The following is a 23,846-nucleotide window of genomic DNA, read 5'->3' on the forward strand; positions in this document are numbered from 1 at the left end:
CGATTCTTTTAATAATCTAGGTTGAATAAGTAAGTATATGTTTTCACGTTTTTAAGTCCATTCGAATTAGATCTCCAAAAATTAATCACCATATCCAGAGATTTCAAGGAGAACGACGAATGAACAAGAAACTCTCATAAGGGGTACTTACTAGTTACTATGTAAACAAAAATGCATAATATTATTTTTACATAAATGGTTGGTTAAATCTGACCCACACGCTTGCAGCGTACCATATTGATTCGATGAATGGACAAGGATCCGCCGTCCAAACCCGGTCAATTATTATCGTTTACTGTTACTCCTTGTCACTCATAGTTTGGTTGTCCCAGACCCTCTACATACATTGCCGACGTTCAACCTCCATTTGGTAGACGGCCCGTACTCAACACTCAACTTGCCCCCAACAGAACGATATCTCCGCCAGTTTGCAGTTTGCATGCGGGCATCACAGTCAAAGTTGTCTGTGCTGTATGTGGTGGAATGCGAAGATTTGTGGGATCGTGTGACAATTTCGAAATTCAACCTAGGAAACGCATTCACTTTTTTTAAATGGCGGGATTTACGAATTTCGATGTGGTGATTGTGTGCCTGACGTGTTTCTTTGGTAAGTTATTCGATTTTTAAATTTGCTTTCGTTTTTATTCACGTGTTTCGATTTAATTTTACCGGCATTCATTTTACTTTTCACCATAACAAGAGCAAAATTTTTATTGTTTATTAATATTTCAAAAGGTTGAAAGCAAAGTTAAATTCGTTAATTACGGTTTGTTCATAATCATAATTAGGACTTACGTGATCAAGATGTTTCTTTTATAATATTAGATGGGGCATGAAGTGTTTGAGCACTTCCCAATCAACTTGTCCTGAAGAAAGCACTAGTGATAAGGTTGAAACGCCGGTTCTAAGTATTATTCATACGGCAATCGATCGACCACATTGATATTATTATTACGTTCACTTTATTGTACCGGTAAATACTATAAATATGCGAAATATTACGAAGTTTTCCTTATTAATCAGTTACTACGACATAACCTGAAATCTGGCAATGTTTGTCACTACTATTTTAATATAATAAGATAAACACGCCATAAGTTTTACACATTACCAATAGCTAGCAGCGTCTTATATTACCTAATATGTAATATGATATACCTAAATGTATATATATATTTTTTTTATATGCCCCCCCTTACCATGATCGATACGAAGAACTATTCGGCCCCTTAGAGTCAAAAAAACGTAACTCAATTTTTATCGATTTTGAGTTACGGATGGTAAAATGAATTACTATTTTATATTTAAAAGATGGTTCAGAAGCACAAAATACCATCCTTTAACTAAATGAGAAGAAATTATTAATATGTTTCGTTTGTTTAAAAGTATACAACACTGATTAATTGAGAACTATGTTTTCTTGCTCTCCTGTAAAGTAGAGAAAAAATGAGATACGTTTTTTTGACCCTAAGGGGCCGTATTATAAATGAGTTAAGAATTGGGATAACATAAAACGAAATTAATTTGTTTTTTCCGGTCGTAATAATAAATTGATGATTGTGGTAGAGCGAATTCAAATATAGTTAGGTTATCCGTAACTCAGGAGTTTTTATATTATCTTTCTAAAAAAAGAAAATTAAATAATGTCACGATTAACTTGCAAGTTGTAGGTATTACTTACACGCTTATTAGTATGTAGAATTAAATAATATACAAAATGTAGACATAGAAATAGATATTGTTATTTATTTAAGATCGTGGTTTGTCGGTTCTGCAGTTTTTACGTAAAGCTTTGTATAATCTGAGATAACCCCTAACCCCGTCACAGTGATAACTTTAGTTACTGCAGCTAGCAATCTGTACTTAGTAACTCATTTTATTGGTCCACGTATCCACATTGTATTGTTAAAGTTTATACTTTTGCCTCTCTCTTTCTCTCTCTCCCTCCCTCTTTAGCATGCAGAGCCGTCCAAAGCATATTCATGGTATAGATAAAATCATTCGTACTAAGTACCTACTTTATATTTTATGAAACTATAAATCTCTCCGAGTTATCTAGATGTATTTTTAAAATCTAACGTTAAACGGAAATAAAATAATTTATAATAATAATTAAATAAAAAGGTAGCTGCGAAAAACATAGAAAAAATAGTTGCAAGATGATATTGTTAATTCTGAATTTGAAATATGACGTTTAATAAATATGTCCCAATAGTCGAACGGTTAAGACGCTTGTCCCGGTAAGACAAGAGATCCTCTATTTCGTGTTTCGTTTAGATTTATTAGTATTGCATTATTGGAGCAGTCCGCTCCGGGCGCCGAATTGTCAAGGCGCCAAGGCATTGGTAATACCTAACACCTAACAGTCCTAACACATGGCCCTTGTGAAGTTTTTGGCCTACCTTGGCGTCCACTGTTGTTTGCAAGGGGCGCCAAAATTTTATTCACTCCAGGCGTTCCGGATAAGGGCCGGCCCTGCTGAATCAAAAACTTTTTTTTTAAAGAATGACAAAAATTCAAAGTTACGAATAACCAAACAACATTTGAAAACCTCCTACTACCACCACAGTAAGCGGAAAATGTTTCTTGTTTTGTGATGGACGACTTAGCCAGCCGAGGAATTGAACACAATACGCCTGGGTGGGACCCAAACGCGCTTTCAACTCAGCCACCGACCGGTCATAAAACAGCAATATTACATATGTTTGGCTACTACAAAATCTCGCTTTTCAATCTACCCTGTAGCACGAAACATCACACTAACTGATAACAACCCAGAGAGAATAGAGGATTATTATTTCATAATATTGTCCCTTTCTTACGTAGGGAACGATTCGGCACTGCATGGAACGGCAATAATACTTTTATTAATTTATCTTGGTTGAGGTCAACACTTACATGCACTTTTGTTTTCTTATAGGTCAAATTTGTGTAATGGCACCCGGTAAGAAGATTGCAACTCGGTCAACAACTCATAAACACCTAACACATCCATATTTTGTACTTACTAACACATTGAATTGTGTTCAAGCTACTGAATTAAAAGATAAATACAAAATAGTTTCCTACGTAAAATACATCGCCGCCAATTTACAAAAATGAGAAGAACTTCAAATAATAGAATATTTAAAAAAATCGTCACATTTTTTCTCATATTGATACAATTCTTACATCGAAAGAGATCTTCCCAGTTTTGCAATTTTTTATTTATTTTTTGCAATATGGCGACAGTATTATTATCCTAAGACAATAAAACCATTACTTATGTACTATGCTTTTGTTTTGTACTGCTTTTTGTTCCTATGTCGTGCATGGGCGAGGGTCGATAGGGTGTTGTGTACGAATGTATAAATATTGACTAACATGCTTCGTATAATTGTTTTTTAATAATCAGCATCCTTTTAATTGTTTTATAAGTTCACGTTTTCCTATACAATGGTAATATAATAATGATATGCATACCGAATACTAAGGACGGGTAGTATCACGGTCAAGTCAAAATTCAAATTCTGTGAAAGTTCTCTTATATATCATCAAGGGCCATCTATTTCACAGTACTTGGATAGTAACAGAACTTTAATTTTATCTTCGAAATGAATTATTAAAATTCTGTGAAACAAACCGTCCTAATTATTACTAATAGGTATAATGATAACAAAATTGGGGTTAGATTTATGAAGGTACGTACTTATAATTTATTTTTTTAAGTGCAGGGAAAAAACTAGTTTGGCGGGGAAAACAGTAGGTTTTGTGAAATTGATTGAAACATAAAATAATTTTTAAGTAGACATTTTTTATTTAATTTTATTTTTAAGTTCGTTTTTCTTTTACACATAGCAGACATTTAAAGTCAAAATCGAGATAATAAGACATTAAATGAATAGTATTATCCATTTTAGTCTATGGTATCATCTGAGGAATTCTGCAGTACTTTATGCTAGAAACACGCTAATTATGATATTTTATAAAAATAGCATTATTTTATCCGATGTTATCTCTATAATATTTTCATGCAATATGGACACAGATGCTTGTACCTACATCCCAAATAGATTATGATATTGTGATCGTTGACGATGATTGTAATTTATGCACGAATGATTCATTTTTGTTGTATTATGATGTCCTATTTAATTTAAAAAAATAACCTTTCCCATTATTCATTATGTGATTTGAATATGCTGCTAACTCAACGAGAAAAAAACATGCGTTATTGCAGGGGTTACCATAGCTATTCTCATAGAAATCGTTATTGCAGGGGTTACCATACCTATTCTCATAGAAATCGTTATTGCAGGGGTTACCATACCTATTCTCATAGAAATCGATTTTCAAATAATTATAAGCGATAGACTACTTGCTACAGCTTGACACGCCTAACTTTACAGGCGGCTAAAGGTGGAACTAACGAACGATTGTTCTTTATTTTCCATTAATAATTTTTTTCAAAACTAACAAACCATCGCGACTTGCCAAGGTGCGAGGAGCCAAGGAGCCAAGGTGCTGAAAGTACATAATACATAACACAGCACCCTTGAGATTTTTACTAGCGCAGTGCCCCGTTTGGCTCAGAGCCGGTCATGTCGAGAGAAGGAAACTGCCACACAACTTGCCTTTCCTCGCACATACTCCTTGCTTCATTGACATTCATACATACTCTTCTCTTCGAAATATTTCTTTCATATGCACTATAACTAGTGTTGTAGTGATTTTTCGTAGGTACGTCTCACTAAAATATTGACCCGAGGAGAATCTATTATTTCTACGTTTTTGTTTGATAGTGACGGTTCATAATAATCTTATTGCCACTCCAAACCTTGTTCACATATTAACAAACATATTTTTTTAATATTCAATGATGCTATTTTTGATCGTCCACCGTTTTTGAAAGTTTCCGCTGAACAAACTTCAGGAGGTGATTGCACACGACAGTACGAGTAAAAAAGATAAATAACGTTTGTTCGATATTTCAACGTTTTGAGGTAAACAAAAGCGTTATTTGTAAGGAAAAAAAATTGTATCGGAGAAACAAAGGAATTTCGAAAAAACTTATTCATCTTCAGTTAAGTTATTTTTATTCATTCAGTCACCTCCCGAAGTTTGTGCACTTTACCGCCGGACACCCTTTATATTATTGAGATAAAACAAACGGGAGCCCCATTGATTTGAAATTGAAAAGTATTGTTTTGTTTGTAAGATATGTTAAATACCATAGAATAAAGAATAAGCTGTATTCTTTATTCAATGTTAAATATGGAGATTTATTTAGAGTATATTATAATAAAACAAATATGAAACTTTATTCCACTTTAATTTTATTGACCGTAACCGGTTTCAGCTCGTTAAAGCCATCTTCAGACTGGTACAAATTATTCTAATAATTATACAATATTTAGAGATTTGAGATCATTTGTTATCAGTATCCATAAATTTATTTCTATCAATTTTAGATGGTTTTAAAAAATAGGTACCTAGTAATAATAATAGTTATATAGCGAAATAATGACCGCGTTCGACTTTGAAATCCTTCCGCATCGACTGTGGCGTTCACGGGTGTCCAAATAATGATACTTTGATCTTATATATTATTGTGATCATTGATACTCTACATATAGAGTAATGGCATACAAATATAAACAAATCATTTCATGTGAGCTTATCTAAAACGTTACAATTTGGTTAGATGTTATTATTTATATAGGTAATTATATAAAAAAAAAACTTCAGCTTGATTAGGTAGGTACCTACCCAACATTGGTTATGGTCATACGCACTCACTCAAATGTGGGTAGTGAACCAGTAAGTGTAAGTAGGTACCGAATAACGGGATACACCGGCTGGGTGTAAGGAATTCCAATTAGGAGTCGGTGAGAATATATTATTATTTTTTTTTTATTTGAACAATTTATTAAACGACTCAAGCCTTTCAATGGACGTATAGGATTTTTCAGTACTTAAATCAAATGAGGGTATCCAACATACGAGGTTAATATTAGTTGCATGGATGTTATTTGTATTTTTTATAGAACTTTTACTAAAAAACTTTTACTTTTCAATCTCGGTGAAATTTCCCCCATAAGAGACTTTTGCGTATATTTTAGTAGGTACCTAAGATAGATTTGGGAATTGGGATGGATTTAGGGACAGAACAATTCATAAAATTTCATTCACAAAATTTCATTCAGTATAATTCTCGTGGGCACTCGGGCCATGCGCCCATTATGCTATCTCCCAGTTCACCTAATTTCTTTGAGTTTGTTTCCAGGACATTAAATATAATGGAATAACGACAGAACTTGAATAGAACTTTCACGGAACTTGTTAATGTTGAATTTGATGAATTGTTAAGTATTTTAGTCAATATGCAGTAAATGTTCATATTTCAATCTTGTTTACTTGAATGTAAGGTCGAAAATAGGAACGGTCAGTTTAGGCTAATTATTCTTCGACTATCAGAGTCGAATTCTAGCCTAGACTCTAACGAATCCTAAATAATGTGAGATTGTACGAATGTAGGTAGATCCCTAAACATTATTCAGTCAACCAGTCAACATGATGTTACAAATCGTAGGTAAATAGGTAGTTACCCTCTCTTTAATTATTTTTAATAATTGAGTTGGGGAGTAGCGCCAAACTAATGTAATATTAATATTATATAATGTAACAATAATGGATGAGACTTAAACCTAAGAATAAAGGCACACATATAACAATAAATTTTAATCGGAACGTAGATTTATTAATTTTTTTGATGCCATAATTATTATGGAGACCTGCCAAGTTTGGTACAAGTTTTTAAAACACAGAATAACTGAGACAATTTCACGACATTATTATCATGTATAATATTGTTTAGTAGGTAGGTGCATAATAAAAATACCACGAGACTGTAACATAACGTAATTGGGAGGTAATATTAAAACTGATGTAGAAGTAATATTAACACCAAACTAATATTTTTTTCGTCATTTTGTTCCTGTTTTTTTTTATTGTACTGATTTATGTTAACTTATCAAGACTACTTTTGTAGGGTATGTGCTTTTAGTGTACCCAGTTTCGTAGTAAATGCTTTTACTAACAAAAATGAAAGAAATCGAATAAATGTTTATGTTAAACGTGTGCTCAATACTCAATGCTGCTTCTATGAATTATGTGTAATGACGTGATCATTACCTGTATCAACCGAGATTGAGTTTTCTCGTAATTTAAACAAAACGAGAAAGAAACCGTTATTTAAACTTTGGAACGCCGCCGCCCGCCACAGCCCGCGCCTCTCCGTCATCTTGGACTACTCCAAACTAATCGTTGAATCACACGGCATGTAAATTAGAGCGCACGCTATAAAAAAACATTTATTCGTATACCATTTCTATGCTTTTGTTTTAGTTTTTTAACACGGTGCCATACTAACGATTGTTCTTACAGAATGTAAACATCTCTCACACGCGGGAAACCTGTCATTCAATATGCGACAACCAATGAGGGGCTGTGATTCGATCGCGAAATCATTGCCCACTGATTTGTTCTTCGCTCTTGTGTTGTTTTGACGTTTGTGTAGCCTTTGGGGCTTTGTGCTGTTTTCTGTTCGCTCTTTCGTTGTTGCGCGTTTGACCCAAGAACGGAGAATGACAAGGCGATGAGAATCCAGATTCGAACGTTTTGATTTAGTCTGCGGGCTGTCAGTTGGATACGATCGCCTCGTATTTGCGATGTGGTGATCGCGATGGCCACTTCTTCGGTTGTTCTCTGTGTGTTTTTGAATTATTACCTTTTGACGGCGTGTTGCAGTGATGGATTCGTTCTTCTTTACTCCGCAGCTTCTGGAGGTCAAGGTCAGGGCCATACAGGATTCAAGTTAGGGGAGGCTGCTAAGGTGTACTCCCTCGAGAGTAAAGTTTTGCTGAACGATGTGAGTTCGTCGGATAAGAGTGTGGGTTATCTTGTGAGTGGAGATGTTCACGTCGGCGCCGTTTGGGAGGACCAGCAGGGGGAGAAGCTCCTCAAGTTCACGGTTGGTAAAACTCTTTTTTTACCTCTTTATTTATTTTCTTCTTAGATTCTACTTGGAAACTATCTAGTTCTTATATTTTGTGTGTACAATTTTAACATGAGTTTTAAGAGTATATTTTTATTCTCATATTTTTTGTTTAAATTATTATAATATCTTTTGACCTAATTTTTCTTTCTAGTAAAACAATACATGCCATTTTCCCACAGAAAAAAAAAACATTTTTATTGAGGTGTGTGCAATAAATAGGATTGTGTATTTTTCTAGCTTGAATCTCCGAGATTATTTATCATGTCCCGGAAAGCCCCTTATCCTGAGGGATTTGTGGAGCACGCCTCCAACCTGAACACCATTGACAATAAACCCTTCTATGCCCTGTGGAAAAGAGGAGAGATTGAGAAGGCGTATTTTAGTCAAAAAGAATCGCAAAGTTTGGTCAACTTCAAGAAAGGAATCGTCAGCCTATTCCAAGTAATTATTTTTCATAAAATAAATTATTTGTCGGACAACAAAGAAATTCATTGTCATTTTAATAACCCTTTTGAAACTGGGGAATTTAACAAAATAAATGTGTGAAAGTGCTTGCTTATTTGTAAGTTTTACCTATTTAGAATTTTTCATATGAGATCTCATCAAAGTAATATTTTATGACAACACCAATTTTCAAAAATAAAAAAATTAAAAATCTATTTGAAATATAATATTGTTTTGTGGATTGCCGACCCATTTATTTATTAATTTTATCATAGCCTTTGGACATCCAAGTTTACAAATATCTAATTTATTATTAATTACATACACACGTGCATACATTATTACATTTTTATTATTTATTGCACTTTATTTTGATTTATGGCTCCTACAATCCAGCTTGAATCTATTAATTTGTGAGACTTTATTATTTTATTTTTTATCTATATGACTACAGTAAAAAAATACTTATATTCCCTACAGTTTCAGGTTTTAGATACAGAAACAAATGAAACTGATGTCACAGGATATTGCAATACTGTTTACAGCTCTACATCACCCACCACAATCACTAAAACAAAGGTTAGACAAATATGTAATTTGCTTTAAATTGCTCTGCATCAATTACCTATGTAGACTAGTCATTGTTTATTATTTTCATGAAAATTATTACAATTATAAAATTATAGAAAAGTTTGATTCCTAAGAAATCGAAGTCAGCATAAATGTATTGGAGATGTGCAGATATTTGTATAATGTTGTTGCTGGCCGAGATAATGACTGTATATTGATATTTCAGTGTCGAGCAGAATCCTTTGTAATCGACTTAGCTTACTGATTTACTAAGCAAATACCCTAGAATAGAAACAATACCTCCAATTTCTGAAATTTCTCTTACGTTCTGATGGCAGTATACTACACATAGAATAAAAATAACACTATTCTATGATAGCACCCCCTAGCGGTGCGACTTTTGCGGGTAGGTTTTCGTCCATACATTTGCATTTTATGTTAAATATTTAATTTATTATATGTTAGTAAATTTAAATCGAAAATTAAAAAATTAATAGCAGTTAACCTACGTACAACCTTACAGTTTTTTTTATATTATACCATATTGTTTATCAATATTGTACAAAATACAAATTAGAAAGCGCAAAACACCACCACCAAATACATTATTGGTCACCATTGTTTGAAAAGAATGTCAACATCCTACGCCAGCGTCATTAAAAGTAAATAAACTTAAAATAACGAGATTAGTAACATATCATCGGTGTAAGTCCAAAATTTCAGAAAAACCCTTTGTAAACATGTCCAGGAGGGACAAAAAATAGGAATGTACACGCTCTTGCTTGCTTACATACTGGGGATGGTTCATTCACGGTATTGACTTTTACCGAGTACAAGCATTGGTATTGGTATTGGTCTACGTGGTATTATTGTACTTACATAGACGATATATATAAACAAAAAAATTTGATTGTATTATTTCCTGTTTCTTTTTTCAGAAAAATTGTGCTATACCTTCCAGTCCTCAAAATAACCACCCGGAGAGAATATTGTCTGTGGCCGCTAAAAGTTCCCGAGTTACAAAATATGCTATGAGTGAAGACAATTCAGTTTTGGAGACAATTCTATCCACAGAAACCCATGACATGAAGTTAGTCATAAAACAAGAAGCCGGAAACACTGCCAATGTGGTTCAGCGCCTAGTTTTATACCAAGATAAGAAGGGAGAGGCTAAGACTATCAAAGGGGAGACGGTGAAAGCGGTGATTGCTGAACTTATTGAGAAGGGAGAGAATTTGAAAGAGCAAGGTTTACAGGCGATCAAAGAGGCGCCACAGTGTCAAGATGATTGTCCCACGGTAATACAATTTTAACATAATTTTCTTTTTTTTGCTATATCATCTACTTATAAAGTTTTAATTACTGCAACACCAAGGAAATAGTGAGTATACAATCCAACTTAATTATGAGCCATGAGATTCATTCTCAAAAACTATTACATCTATTGCTAGTTAATCATCTCAATTACATATTCTATTGCTAGTTAATCATCTCTATTTGTTAACCGATTACATAAATTACATATTCTATTGCTAGTTAATCATCTCTACTTGTTAACCGATTACGTAAATTAATATTAATTTTATTTTGTAAAAATTAAAATTGATTGTGAAAAGAATGTTACTTGCAAATAAAATGTCTTTATTGCTTTGTCTCCATTCAAAGAAAATTGATAAATAATATTCATATCTGAACTCTATGACACACACTGTCTAAACAAAATAAACATTTTTCTTCTTCAAATCATTGAGTGGCAATATTTGACATGTAGATTGTAGATTCATAATTTAATTTGTATGCTTTTTGTATCTTGTAGTTGGACAAATTGATCAAAGATAACAATGAACTATTGAAGTCATCGACACTGGGGACCATCAAATCAGCCACTATCTTCATTAAAATGCTGAACGTAGCGCGGCAAGCGAAAGCTGATGAGATCTTCAGCGCTTTGAAGGGAATCAAAAATAAAGAAATATTGTAAGAAGAGATTAGATTACTTTTCAATTGTAAAATATGATTTATTTTCAAATACTGATGGCACGTACGAGATTATCAACAATTATCAACAGTTGAAATTCCAGGCAACCCTCGACAACAATGTTGCACAATATAAAAAAATTTATGACAAATAATTTATTTGCGCCCTATCATTGATCTTTGGCGGCTGGTGATTTTTCCCAACTTATTAACTATTGTAGCCAAAATTAATTTTATTAAATTATAATTAAAAATAATTTTGTCAACATAAAAATAGACGGAAAAATTTCCGTACATTCGAAATTTCACAAATGAATTCGAATTTTTTATGGTACATTTTGATGCCAAAATATGTTGTATCGACTTCCATTAATTATTTTTTTAATATTTAATTTCCAGGCAACCTATATGTGACTTGGTAGGATTTACGCAGACAGTTGCGGCTCATCAAGCTGCCAAAAAGTTCTTCCACTTTGACAGCGAGTATGATGTGGAAAACACCGAACGATACCTGTGGGCTCTGTCTATTGGGACCAATCCACAGGTACATAATTCAGTCTTCTTCTTAGTTCAATACATATTTAATTTTTTTAACTTGGTCAATTAACCCTTTGGACCAGAGGCAGTGGTGTCGCGAAATTCAGACTCAACAGCCACGGCCAATACAATGGAGGCGCATCTTCTGGATGCACCAATACTATAGTACCTATTGGCTTGTTATTTGTGGAAACATTCCATTTTTGTCTCATCTGCAGAAAGTGAATTTACTCTATTTGCCACTTCTTCTAATAAGTTTGAACGAGGTGATCCAAAAGCTCTTTCTTTTTCAGTAGACTAATGTTAGTTAATGTTCATTATTCATATTGTAAGTGGGCAAATGCTGAATCGGAGTAGACATCAATATTTTATTATGTGTAATTAATACGACAATTCTCAGCAGTTTGCCGTGGGAAATTTTTTAAAACGAGATTAAAGGATAGTTTTCCGCTATTGATGTTTTCATAAATGTATGCGATTTTTTCAATTCCAAAGTATCCTCTTCCTGTCTTGAGGGAGTAAACTTTCATCACTCATCATGGGTTTGCAGCCCAGGGTGGACCGTGCCACCAAAGAGAATGATTGACAAGCTGGGGGGGCAGTAGTCCTTGTGATAAACAATCACTAGGGCTGGTAACTCCATCTATGTGAATAAAATGTTTTGGGTGTAAATTTTCCTGAATTCGACTAACTCGAGTAGCTACAAAAATTTGCCATCAAGGAAGGGACGAGTGAATCCAAGAATGTGCTAATTTCGAATCAGAAAAAGCAAATATATCATTTATTTGAGACGCGATTCCTGTAAGTATCTATAATCTCTCTCTCTGAGTCTAGATAAAATAAGGGCAGCACATAATTTAAATTTAGTGAGCAACTTGAAACATATCTAATTTATCGTAGCGTTGCCACGCTTATCTGTGACATAAAGATATACAAAAAGTAGGCTTTCATAATAGCGTCTGCAAATGTGACAATGTTTTTTGTGCGGTCATCCTTTACTCCCAAATAAGAAAGTAAATTTAAATTAGAAATCATCGGTATTTTGTCTTTGAATTTAACATATCGACATTACTTTGGGATAGTTCCTCATCCCGTCCAACTTTTTCTAACCAATAAAAGTAATTTGTTATATAAAATTAGCAATAGAACAACCAAACCTAATACATCAAATAAACGAGTTAATGTGCAACGAATTGGTGTTTTACATGTAATTTGTTATTTTTTCTATTTAAATCGAAAACAATCAGTTATTGGATCCCATTTTAATCCTAAAATTATCGGATAAGTCTATTGTTGCTCTGTGAGAGTTTGCAAATTGGTAGAATTACTCGACCATTTAACTTAGTCAAATCCTCCAGACTTTGAATATCGCCATTAATTCAGTAGACAAAGTGACTCCCTCATTTATAGTAGTATTTACAGATTCTACAAAATCGACCATTTTATTATTATGTTTTTGTACAATAACCCCACAAATAAATGTCTTGTTTTGGGATGCTGTGTGGAGGGTCTTTTTTAAGCAAAAGAACAAGAGGAAGTTCTAGGAAGGTAAAGGGTATCTCACATGATATCTCTGATTGCATTTTCGGCACCTATTACTGTAATAATGATTATTATTACTCGACTTTTTTTATTTTATTTTTTTTTTTATTTATGCTTTAATATATTTGTTAAACAATGGTATAGTATATTGTCCTCCACGCTAGGAGTTCACCTGTGTTGTGGAGGACTTTTTCAATTGTAAAGTTATATAATTCTAAAACAATACAGTGGAGTTGGTTACACAGATAAATGATATATATGATATAAATGATATAAATGGTTACACAGATTTAACTTTGGTTCAACCACAGCGAATGAATGTGTAATCATCATTTTGTTCGTTCAAGAATTGTGATGTGCGAACCAATATATTCTATTAAATCGGTATCTGAAGGTACATCTTTCTTCCGGACAGACATTTCGAAATTTTGCGCTAATATTTGACATTATGAAATCCGTATCTAATTGAACAGTTGAATAAAAATTTTTAACTCATTTTGATTATAAGGTGGCAATAATTTAAACTTTTAAATGTTGTTCTGGTAAAAAGTTCGTAACACACATTTGTCTTCATATAAAAGTGAAGCGGCTGGATATGAATACTTTTTCTCCTATATTCCAATCTGGGTTTATCTTATGTTCCAGAAGCCCAGATTTAATATATTGAGGAATACTCCATCGAGTTTAGCAGATGCATAGTAATTATTTGTACCATATGTTATAATAGCACTTGTAATATTAGTTTTGGGACGGGTCCGTCGAATGTGTTGCAAAGGGCTTATACCAGCAGCACCTTCAATGCCAACTTATACAGTAGAGTCGCAATTTCACGACACCAGGTATAAATAAAATAAAAATCTTGAATAAACAGTTACAAATTATAAAATAACAGAAACATAGATATGAAAAGAATTAAAAAAATATATTTCTGCAGGAATTCTTCACTTACCTATCTTGTGTTTTTGTAAATTTGAAATTGCAAAATCGTATCGTAATTGTAATTACAATAGACGTCTTACACGCACGGTAGTGTACTGCAAACTGAAAACATTACATTGACGAATGTTATCGAAAATTCGTTTACTGAAACACCTTTTGCATTGACTGTATGTATTTGTTTTATAATAAATTTTGCTTTCAGGAAGAAGTAATTTACGACATCTTAAAGCTGTCGGAGAATACAAACCTTCCCCCGAAGTTAACTGAGACAATGGTACTAACAGTTGGTGCTATGGCCAACAAATACTCTCAGCGGTCCCAGTATGGCTTTAGGAACAAGGTACGTTTCTCTAACACAAATTGAGTACTTTAAAACATTCTTTAAAATCAATTTATTTATATTCTTTTTTTTTCCAGGTGGTTGAGAAAGTGAAGAATTCAATTACATACTATTTAAAATCGTGTACCGATAATGAATGTCATGTAAAATACATTCGTGCTCTTAAGAACCTCCAACATCCAGAAACTGTGAAGATATTACTAAAGGCGGCCCAGAAAAATCAGAGAATTATTTCGGTCACTGCAATGAAAGCGCTGAGAGCCATGCCCAAATCTTACTGGAATAGTGATGTCCTCACAGTTTGCAGGCAAATATTCTACCAGTTGAAAAGGCGATATGATTCTAGCTCAAGGGCGCTAGCGGTTGATATTATTCTAGAATCTGAGCCATCGGAAGGCATTGTGAAGGAACTATTTGTGTTCTTAACCAAGTTTGAAAAGGAGTATGAAGTTAAACAGTTCTTGTTCCAAAGGATGTTGATGATTGCTGAGAAGTGTCCCACTTTTAACAATATGCTGACCAAAATTATTAAAGGAGACAAGCAGCTGAATAATTGGCACGTTTTGGGGCAAAGAGGTGAGATTAAATGCAAATTGTTAATGCTTCAATGACTTTGAAAGCTAAAGAGTTTACTATGCAAAGTCATCGCAATGTATAAGGGCATTTTCGCTAAAGTTTGTACATTCCATTTTTGTCATGTCAACTGAACTACCCCAGCAACAATCTTTTGTATTTATGTATTAAGTTATAAATTGAAAAGAATCCACATAACAACCTCCAGTAGTATTCTGAGTTATGAGAAGTACATATACATATTATGCTAGTTATTCCCAGAATTTCTACACTAAAAAAATCTAAATAGTAATCTAGTATTGGTGGAAACTTAAAAATTAAATATTAAAGTAACAGAATGGAAAGCTTAACAAAAGGATAAAAATATTTACAAACTTGGCGAAAATGTTCATATGTCATAACTTACACTGTCGTAAGTTGCAATATGAAAGGATTTTTGTAAATTTTGCATCCACACTACATGTATGCACATTTGGGTATTATACATACGAACCTGAATCAAGATTTTTATGTGTTTTAATTATCTAACCGTTTAGTGTGGATAGTTTAGCAGTATTCAAACAACAAAAAGCTTGTCCAAAGTTTATTTTAGTATCCATAATAGTTTAAGATGTGTATGTTTGTTGGCTGTTCTTTCAAAGGTATAATATGTACTATACTACTGTATCTACTTAATTCAAAACACCCAACTTTAGACTTATGGTAGTCTAGCTGCGGAAGTGTGAATTGAAACTACATTCTCAATAATATGTATCTTCTAATGCCTATAAAATTATTCCAGGACTGACTACGGCCTTCTCTCGATCCTTCATGCAGAACCAGTGGGCCAATGGTTCCCTGGTGACTATCCAGGAGATATCCGGGGGCATGCTGAAGCGAGGACACGTGGATGTGGTCATCGAGTCTGAAGGAGAACGCAAGGAACTGTTCAGTGTAAGTACTGTCACTTTGCTTAATGAGGTTGAAGCAGTCTAGTGATGACCCGAGATCAAAACAAGACATTTACTATCATAATTGTGTGCATTTTTAATAATAATTAACACAAATAATGGTCATATAAATACCCTGCCCCACTAATTGATTTAAGGCGATGCACTGTAATATTTTAAATTGAGCCGCTATCAATAACAACCTTTACGTAGATGGCGATAAGGTTTAAATTCCCACTTAACACCAATCCGCCTGTTTTGATTTATGCAAGAAAAAAACATGCTCAAAAAGTGCCTTTTATTTTATTTTGTGGATGTTCAGGCATAAATAATTAATTTATTTTCGATCATTTTATAAATAACTTAATTTGCCACATTATACAATAAAATCATAACCGAAAATCGGTTCGTAAGTAGGAGATTTTGAACTTTAAAGCAGTTTTCATAGGCCTTTACACTATTTTTTTCTGGGCTTATAAAAAGACTTATCTAAAAAATACTCGATTATTTCAAAGGCCAAGATGTATTCTACTCGCAGTATTTAATTAAAGCATCTGAAATATTTCTAGGCGACCAAATTTTCAAACCAAAAACACATGATTTTGCATTACTACGTATGGCATCACCTTAAGTAGTTGCCGCACCTTGACAACAGCTGATTATATTCTTTTATTTATTTTTTATTGTGAGAGTCACTTTAAAACATTTGCATTAATATGCCACTTTTACAATTTTATGATGAAATAATATGATAAGCCACAAAGTATTGTCACATAATAAATTATCAGCATGCTGCATTGTCGTTGAAAATTAAGTGGTAGTAGAAAATTCTTATTAAGTACTGTGTATAGGACTGAATGTTTTTAGTTTCTGGTTGATTTTTTTTTTTCTTTTCTCAGTTGGGCCTCTTCGCTGGCGGTCTCTCCAGCTTCATGAGCAGTGGCTCGACGGAAGACGGAGAGGAAGCGGTAGAGGAAGAGTCTGCTACGGCTGGAATGGAGCTCACGGTGCAAGGGGTGCAAGTACGCCCCTTCACCTTCTTCTCGGGGCAGGGCGAGCTCATGGGGCATCTGTGGGCGGGCACGGCTAGCGACAGAACCACGGCCTTCCAGGTTAGGAACATCACCAAAATCACATCTATTTTCTAACTAACTAACCATCACGCTCTTTCATCTTAGGGGTAGGATGGACCGCCAAAGAACTCAGTCTTGGCACAAAATCCTTGCTTCATTAACATCCATATATCGTCAAATACAATGATTCTCACCAGTAGGCTATTTGAGTCGCTTGTGGGGCGATCAAGAGTTAAAAATGCTTTGTAGGGCAGCTTTAATATTATTTGGGGCGATAGGCATACTTTGTGCACTTACATTATTATAAACGCTAGATAATTCAGTGCATTTTGTACATGTTTACACAATCGACACGTTTGTTGTTTTAATGATAAAGTTGATGTTTTCTCATGAATTGCTTTCCTAAAAGAAAACTATGAAATTCTCCTAAAAATTTGTTTGTATAGATTGCCAACTTTCTCACTAAGTTCATTCACCTCTTTTCGGGGGTCTAGGGAAAACGATAACTTTACAATACCAGATCGATAGGCATAGTTACCAATGATTTTATACCGATTTTCTGGGCACGGTCGCACTATTGATATCCAAACCGATGGTGGTGACACAATAAATCAGAAATCTCACAACACTGGCGCATCTCTCTATGAGTTGACATTCCTAAACGTCAGACGGCTACGTAAAATTGAAAAATTTTAATAAATTGACAATGTGGAATTGATCTATTAACTTTCATATACATCGGCAGTCCGCATGTACTTTTTGACACTAAAAAGGCAGTTAATTAGTTCACAAGGTCATTAGTCATAACTAAAAAAAATTGTTTACTCGATGCTGGTATAGAATCAATTGAAGGGGTCTTAGATGAATTAATTAAGTCTATGGATCGTGTATATGGTTTCTTTCAGTTCTAAGAGCTTAGTTAGTTCACCCACATAATAAGCATTAATAAGCTCATTAATAAGTTCATAAATAAGCCAGGTATTTTGCATAATGAACGACAATAACCAAAAAGTTACATATAAAAGGTACATAAAGACAGCTTATCCGAAACCTTAGGGGCTGCGCTAAAATTAGCGGCTTTTGTCTAACCGTTGTCGGAATCATATTCTGACTGTACTAGCAAATATCGTTATCTGACCATAGATGACGGATTTCGTCAATATAGTATTGACATAGGTCTTTACTGATTGTCTGTGCTAAACCTCCTAAAGCATGCATGTTAAAAATTATTGTATAATATATTTGTGGTTTGTTAGTCCGTCTATTGTTACAGATATTTAGATACCTAATGATTATATTATTTACTGTCAAAAGTTATTTAGAAGTACCTATCTACGTCAATATACTCATGTCAATATTTTTTAGCAACCAACGTGCTAATTTTCATTATTTGATGATAGATTTGTAATAAATTCCATGATAATATGCTTTGTATTTCAGGTTGTTGAATCCCTGGGTTTTCCTTATTGATAAACGATTCTTCAAACAAATAAAATTATTTCTTCTATGATCTCAAGCAGAAAATCTGTTATAGGAGTCTTGTTTCACTTAAAACTCGTGAACAGAGTAAGCTCTGGCGTCTTGTTATTATTTTATTATTGTTATTATTGTTATTGTTTTATAATTTATCGACCGCAGTAAATGATCACTCTGTATTTTGCGGCACTATACATTCCGCTTTGATAGTATGTACCACTAAAACTTGTTACGTAGCAGTTTAAATCATAGGAAATAATAATAATAATCTAAAATGCCACACGCTAGTTCTTGTGATCGCCGGCAAATCGCGGAGGCTGAAGCTGAATTCTAAAGAATTAAACCCTAAAATCATTACCTTTCGACAAGGAATATAATATAAACTCTTGGCTGGACTTCTAGACGAAACTAACCTTGTTCACTAGTGTTCCAACGTGCTTGATGCGTGAGGACAATGGCCGCCGCACATACGCATCACCGATAGAAGAACTATATAAACTTGACCTTTCTACCCCCTTATTCATGTTCTTTCATAAACTCAGTGCCGATTTAGTAACTTAAATTCAGAGAGAGAGATCACAATTAGATATGATTATACTTGTTATATTATTTATTATATATGTTTATCATGTCTCATACGTATAAGATGTGTTCTTTGTGAGGACCCCTTTGTATGTTGTAACGTAGCCTTTTGCTATAATATAACGTTGAAACCTAACTCTTTTGCCTTTACTGAATTCCTGTCTCGCCCTGAATGATGGTAGCAGAAGCTGATTGCTAACTCCACGCCTGAGTGAGAATCGACATCATGCCTTTGTAGAGCTAGTCGGAGGTAATGCTTAGGGACATGACCCCTGATGCTAACTATGTCGATCGACATATATTCTAAATCCTACGCACATCACACTGTATTATGCACTACCACCAATCGTGTATTTCACGGACACGGGGGCCTGTATTATTGCACTGGCGCCCTTAAACAGGGGCCTACTTATATTGCACTGGCGCCTTACACGGAGGCCCAACGCTAGATTACTACTTATATTGCTAAATGTTCATTAGTATAATGAATATAAGCTTAAAATTTATAAAAATAATGCATATCTGTGGAATGTAATGCTGTATTAGTAATTATCTTCTTTACCATTTCTATATTAACACCGTTAGAATGCTCGAGAAACCATAATTGCTTCATTATTACGTAACACGTTTCGATGAGCCAGTAAAAATACGAATGATGTCATAGTATATTGAAGGTGCCAAACAGTTTATGTATTTTACCTCGAGGTCATCAAAATGATGTCCAGATTTGGCTGTAGGGCAGGTCTATTTGTTCAGACGCCAGTAACAATGATTATAATCATTGATTTTATTATTTTCAGGCAATTTCTCTACTAAACGACTACTCGGAATGGATCACCTTTGGAAACGGAGTGACAGCAGAGCTGAGTCTCATTGGAGCTGTTTCCTTTGACCTGGCCGCACAAATTCAGCTCTCTATGTGGAGTCGGGTGGCACACTCACTTGTTGAAAAACAGTAAGAAATCTTAATTCACACTCAAAAAAATTATCTGTAACATACACTGAAACACCTTTATTGGCGATTCATTGGGTTTTGATGCTAAAGCAACGCTTGCCATTGATGGACTAATATTATAAAAGCAAGCCAAATTCATGCAAAGGTCCATTGTATGATTTTTTATTCACATAAGTAAAAAAACTTATTAATTATTAAGATTTATGTAGTTATTTCCAGTATCCTTATAATCTTACTTATATCCTTATAAAATGGAGCTAGTGAAGGATTACTCAAAAGGGTACAATCACAAATTTTATTTTTTTTTACCAAAAATTAAAGAAAAAATTAGAAACTGGAATATACAAACAAAATTTTTTTACTAGACTGTGCTGTCAGTGCGGCCTATTTGCAGTAAACTATAACTTTGCGTTTGCTCAATTTGTTTTGAGAAATTGTTGTAAATTGCCTTTTTCTGCAGTTATTGACACACCCTTAGCCAAGTATATTTGTTTTCTTTATCATTTCTCAAACCATCTTACAAAAACCATTAATAATTATAATAAATATCACACACTATTATTAAGAAAGATTTTGAACTTATGTATGTATAATAAAAAAATATATTATTTTAGTGCTGGTATTGTGGTGCAAGGTCTACTCCGGGCAGACACTTCCTTTGTCCGGTCTCAAGTGGAGTTTGTCCTGACTACCGAACCCAAACTGGATCTGGTTTCCGATCTAGATTTCTACAACACCAATTCTCTCTGCATGCAACTGAAGCAACCTGATACTACACTCAAGTAAGAAAAAATAGTTAGATAACATTAGTCGTTCCATATGTATTTAAAAATCATAACAATATGTAACCTTTTGAATGCCAGCAAATCTGTAGCGGATTTACTAGGAACTCACCACACTTGCCTCGATTTTATCGAATTTTTAACCTTAATAAATGCTCCTAGCATCTTAAAATTGATTTTGTTCGCTTGGCAAGGAAATAATGTATCTTAATATAATTCTAGCTTGTCTTTTTTTTAGCAGTGTTCTCTGTGTTAGCTGTACATTATGTATTCATGTCACTCTATTTTGTGTGTATTTTTTCCTGTTTGATTTTTAAAATTTGAATTTATTGAAATTTAGTTTAATAATATTTGTCTTACATTTTCCCCAAAAAAATGTTAAAATATCTTCACATGAATGGAGAACTAACGTACGTCACACGCAATACAATTTTGTTTTTAAATAAAATGTCCTTTGTCTTCTTTATGCAAATTGTGTGTATTTACTTTATGTTTACTTTAATTACCACATTTTTATAAAAAATTTCTGCTTATCCTAAAAGCCAAAATCAATTCCCAATACATACTCAAAATTTAATAAGTGCTGGTTAGCAGTTTTCACAGTTCTGTTAAGACTATGGTTGATATTATATTATTGCGGATCCAACGTACTTTGTCTGGAATAGAATAATAATTATTGCATAAAACCTACAAAGTCGATTACATTGTTCCAGGCACAACATCTACAAAATTGAGAGGATTCCCGGCAGTAAACACAAACTGAGGAAATCTCAATATAAGACTGTCCACTTGCCCGGCAAAACTTACGCCCTCAACAGAAAGAACAATGAAATGTGCAATCTCATACACAATAAATAAACAGAAAAAGTCATCAACCTCCAAATCCGTTTATTACGTGAAATTAGATTGTTACAACTTCACTAGTCTGAAAACTTAGTTGGTAAAAGTAGGCGAGGAAAGCATTATAATATTCTGCTGTAAAATATGTTGTCAATGTGAATCCAGTTTCCTGTAAGTAATAATTCAACCCTTAGAACAGTGTTTCCAAAACTTATTCTGATCAGCACCCACTTTTCAAGTGCATTTTCCTTCAATGCTCATTTGACACAACAATGTTGAGCAATAATAAACTCTAAAGTTACTTTCGTGAAAGCCCATCATCACATGACATTGTTTTGTCAGGTGGAACATTATTATTCTAAAGGTGTCAATTTTAATATTATTTTGTTAAGAGAAGTAACTGAATTACTTTAACCGATGATTATTGCTGAGCTACTTTGGAGTTAAAAATGTACATGGCATATTGGCCCCCGGTGACTAGTTTTTCTTTTTTTTTGTAACCCTAAAACACAACAAATCATTAGGTATTAGACATTGAAGGTCGGGGTGGGGCATTGGGGGATTACTGGGCCGAGAGACCAGTGATGGCATGTTTTTATTGTTTTCATTTGAAAAAAAAATCTCACCAAAGACCAAAATTTCATGTATGCATATATTTTACTCCAAATAAGATTGGGAATCGCTGGTTAAAGTTTGTCAGGTACTGTGAACGCCAAGATAGCTGCGTCTTGTTCAAACATAATTTATTAAATCTGGTGAATGTTTAGTTACTTACTCCATATCTAATTAAAAGCAAAGCTATAAACAATATGAAGTTTTTTAAACAGAGTTCCAAATAAAAAAAAGATATTTTCGAAGGAAGCAAATACTTTGGGGTGTGACATATTGAATGAAAAAAACATACACTTAGGACGGGTTGTTTCGGAGGATTTGAACAATTCATCAAATTTCAATGTCGATTTCCGGGTTCTGTGAAAGTCCTATTCAAGTTCTGTTATTATATCAGCATAGGGTAGTTGCTTGACAGAACTGAAATAAATACAGAACTTGAAAAAATCTTTCACAGAACCTGAAAATTAACTTTGAAATTTGAAGAATTGTTCAAATTCTCCGAAACAACCCGTCCTTAGTAAGACACCACTTTATTTTTGAATTAATAACAATAGCCAACCGGGTTTCGCTTGTCCCAAGCTTCATCAGGACTAAATATCAACTCAGTTGATATTTAGTCCTGATGAAGCTTGGGACAAGCGAAACCCGGTTGGCTATTGTTATTAATTCAAAAATAAAGTGGTGTCTTACTAAGTGTATGTTTTTTTCATTAAAAAAAAAGATAATTTAATTGCATGAATTTGAACCAGTCTCTAGACATTTATGTAGGAAGGTGGCATAATTTATGTTTGTCCACTTTCCAGGCCAGAAACGTAACCGGTTAAAAAAACTGTTAACAGATCTTAATTAATTAAACACAAATAAAACGACTTGCGCAATAATAATTAAATATAATTAACTTGTTAGGTGGCTATTGGTTGTTAAGCGGTTAATACAGTTGGGAACTGACAATTCCACGGTGGTTTTACTCATTTGGGGGTCATTTGAGATTTGCAGTCATACTGGTTACTTGTGAGACTTTCCACACAATGTATACATAATTAAATTTTTGTCGATAGATATATTATATACTATAGTCTTATAGCCACCTTCTAATGGGGTTTCATAATAACTGCTGATCGATTCACGGATACTGTATTTTAAAAATTGCTAAAACAACCCAAAACTTTCTATTTTATCTGTTAATGATCATATTTTTGCAGCTGCTTGATTGTACATAGTTTGTAAGTTCACACATATTATTTGTTTTCTTCTTAGGCCTTGCGCGCACCACGATTTTCTGTACCACGATAATTTTGTCGCAGAAATGCAACGTATGAGTTAGTAAGTATGTGCGCGCATATACGACAAATAAATAGTTGCTATTTTAAAATTGTGATTTGTCACATTTTACCGCGACAGCGCGCGACGCGATTGTCGCAAAATAAAATTATAGCATTTGAAGTTATATGGACACGCGCGCACTGCGATCTAAAATCGCTACCTGGCAACCTTTCTTCAGCTGAGATTGCATTCCGCCATCTATTATTATTGTATGCAATTTGAGGTCCAACAATTCTTAATAGTTTGTCAAATGTCTGAATCGTCATTCTATAATAGCCAAAGATTTTTTTTGGATATTGTAGAAGATCATTGTA

At 33.7% G+C, this 23,846-nt stretch overlaps 1 protein-coding gene across 3 annotated transcripts; it reads left to right on the forward strand.

Annotated features, from left to right (window-relative positions):
• The first annotated feature begins 312 nt into the window (after positions 1–312).
• Mtp (microsomal triacylglycerol transfer protein) lies at positions 313–22,732 on the forward strand. Of its 3 annotated transcripts, XM_089636331.1 has the most exons (15): positions 313–607; positions 2,921–2,944; positions 7,818–8,011; positions 8,276–8,479; positions 8,963–9,061; positions 9,991–10,350; positions 10,869–11,029; positions 11,429–11,573; positions 14,250–14,387; positions 14,465–14,963; positions 15,742–15,893; positions 16,789–17,001; positions 19,821–19,975; positions 20,590–20,757; positions 21,471–22,732. In XM_089636331.1, exons 1-15 carry the CDS (start codon positions 553–555, stop codon positions 21,613–21,615), a joined length of 2,712 nt encoding a protein of 903 aa, XP_089492457.1. In that variant the 5' UTR covers positions 313–552; the 3' UTR covers positions 21,616–22,732. The 3 variants fall into 3 exon arrangements, with proteins under 3 accessions (XP_089492457.1, XP_089492464.1, XP_089492453.1); XM_089636338.1 differs by lacking the exon at positions 2,921–2,944; XM_089636327.1 differs by lacking the exons at positions 313–607; positions 2,921–2,944 and having other exon boundaries at positions 7,344–8,011.
• The last annotated feature ends 1,114 nt before the right edge of the window (positions 22,733–23,846 follow it).

The sequence above is a fragment of the Hesperophylax consimilis genome, chromosome 1, assembly GCF_061612785.1.
Source record: "Hesperophylax consimilis isolate HC1 chromosome 1, BYU_Hcon_1.0, whole genome shotgun sequence".
NCBI lineage: Eukaryota > Metazoa > Arthropoda > Insecta > Trichoptera > Limnephilidae > Hesperophylax > Hesperophylax consimilis.

Bases quoted from the DNA above. Each gene is read 5' to 3' on its own strand.
- Mtp (XM_089636327.1), top strand. From the start codon at position 7,724: ATGGCCACTTCTTCGGTTGTTCTCTGTGTGTTTTTGAATTATTACCTT. The intron at 8,012-8,275 runs GTTGGTAAAACT...GTATTTTTCTAG, and splicing joins AGAAGCTCCTCAAGTTCACG to CTTGAATCTCCGAGATTATT. The intron at 14,388-14,464 runs GTACGTTTCTCT...TTTTTTTTCCAG, and splicing joins AGTATGGCTTTAGGAACAAG to GTGGTTGAGAAAGTGAAGAA.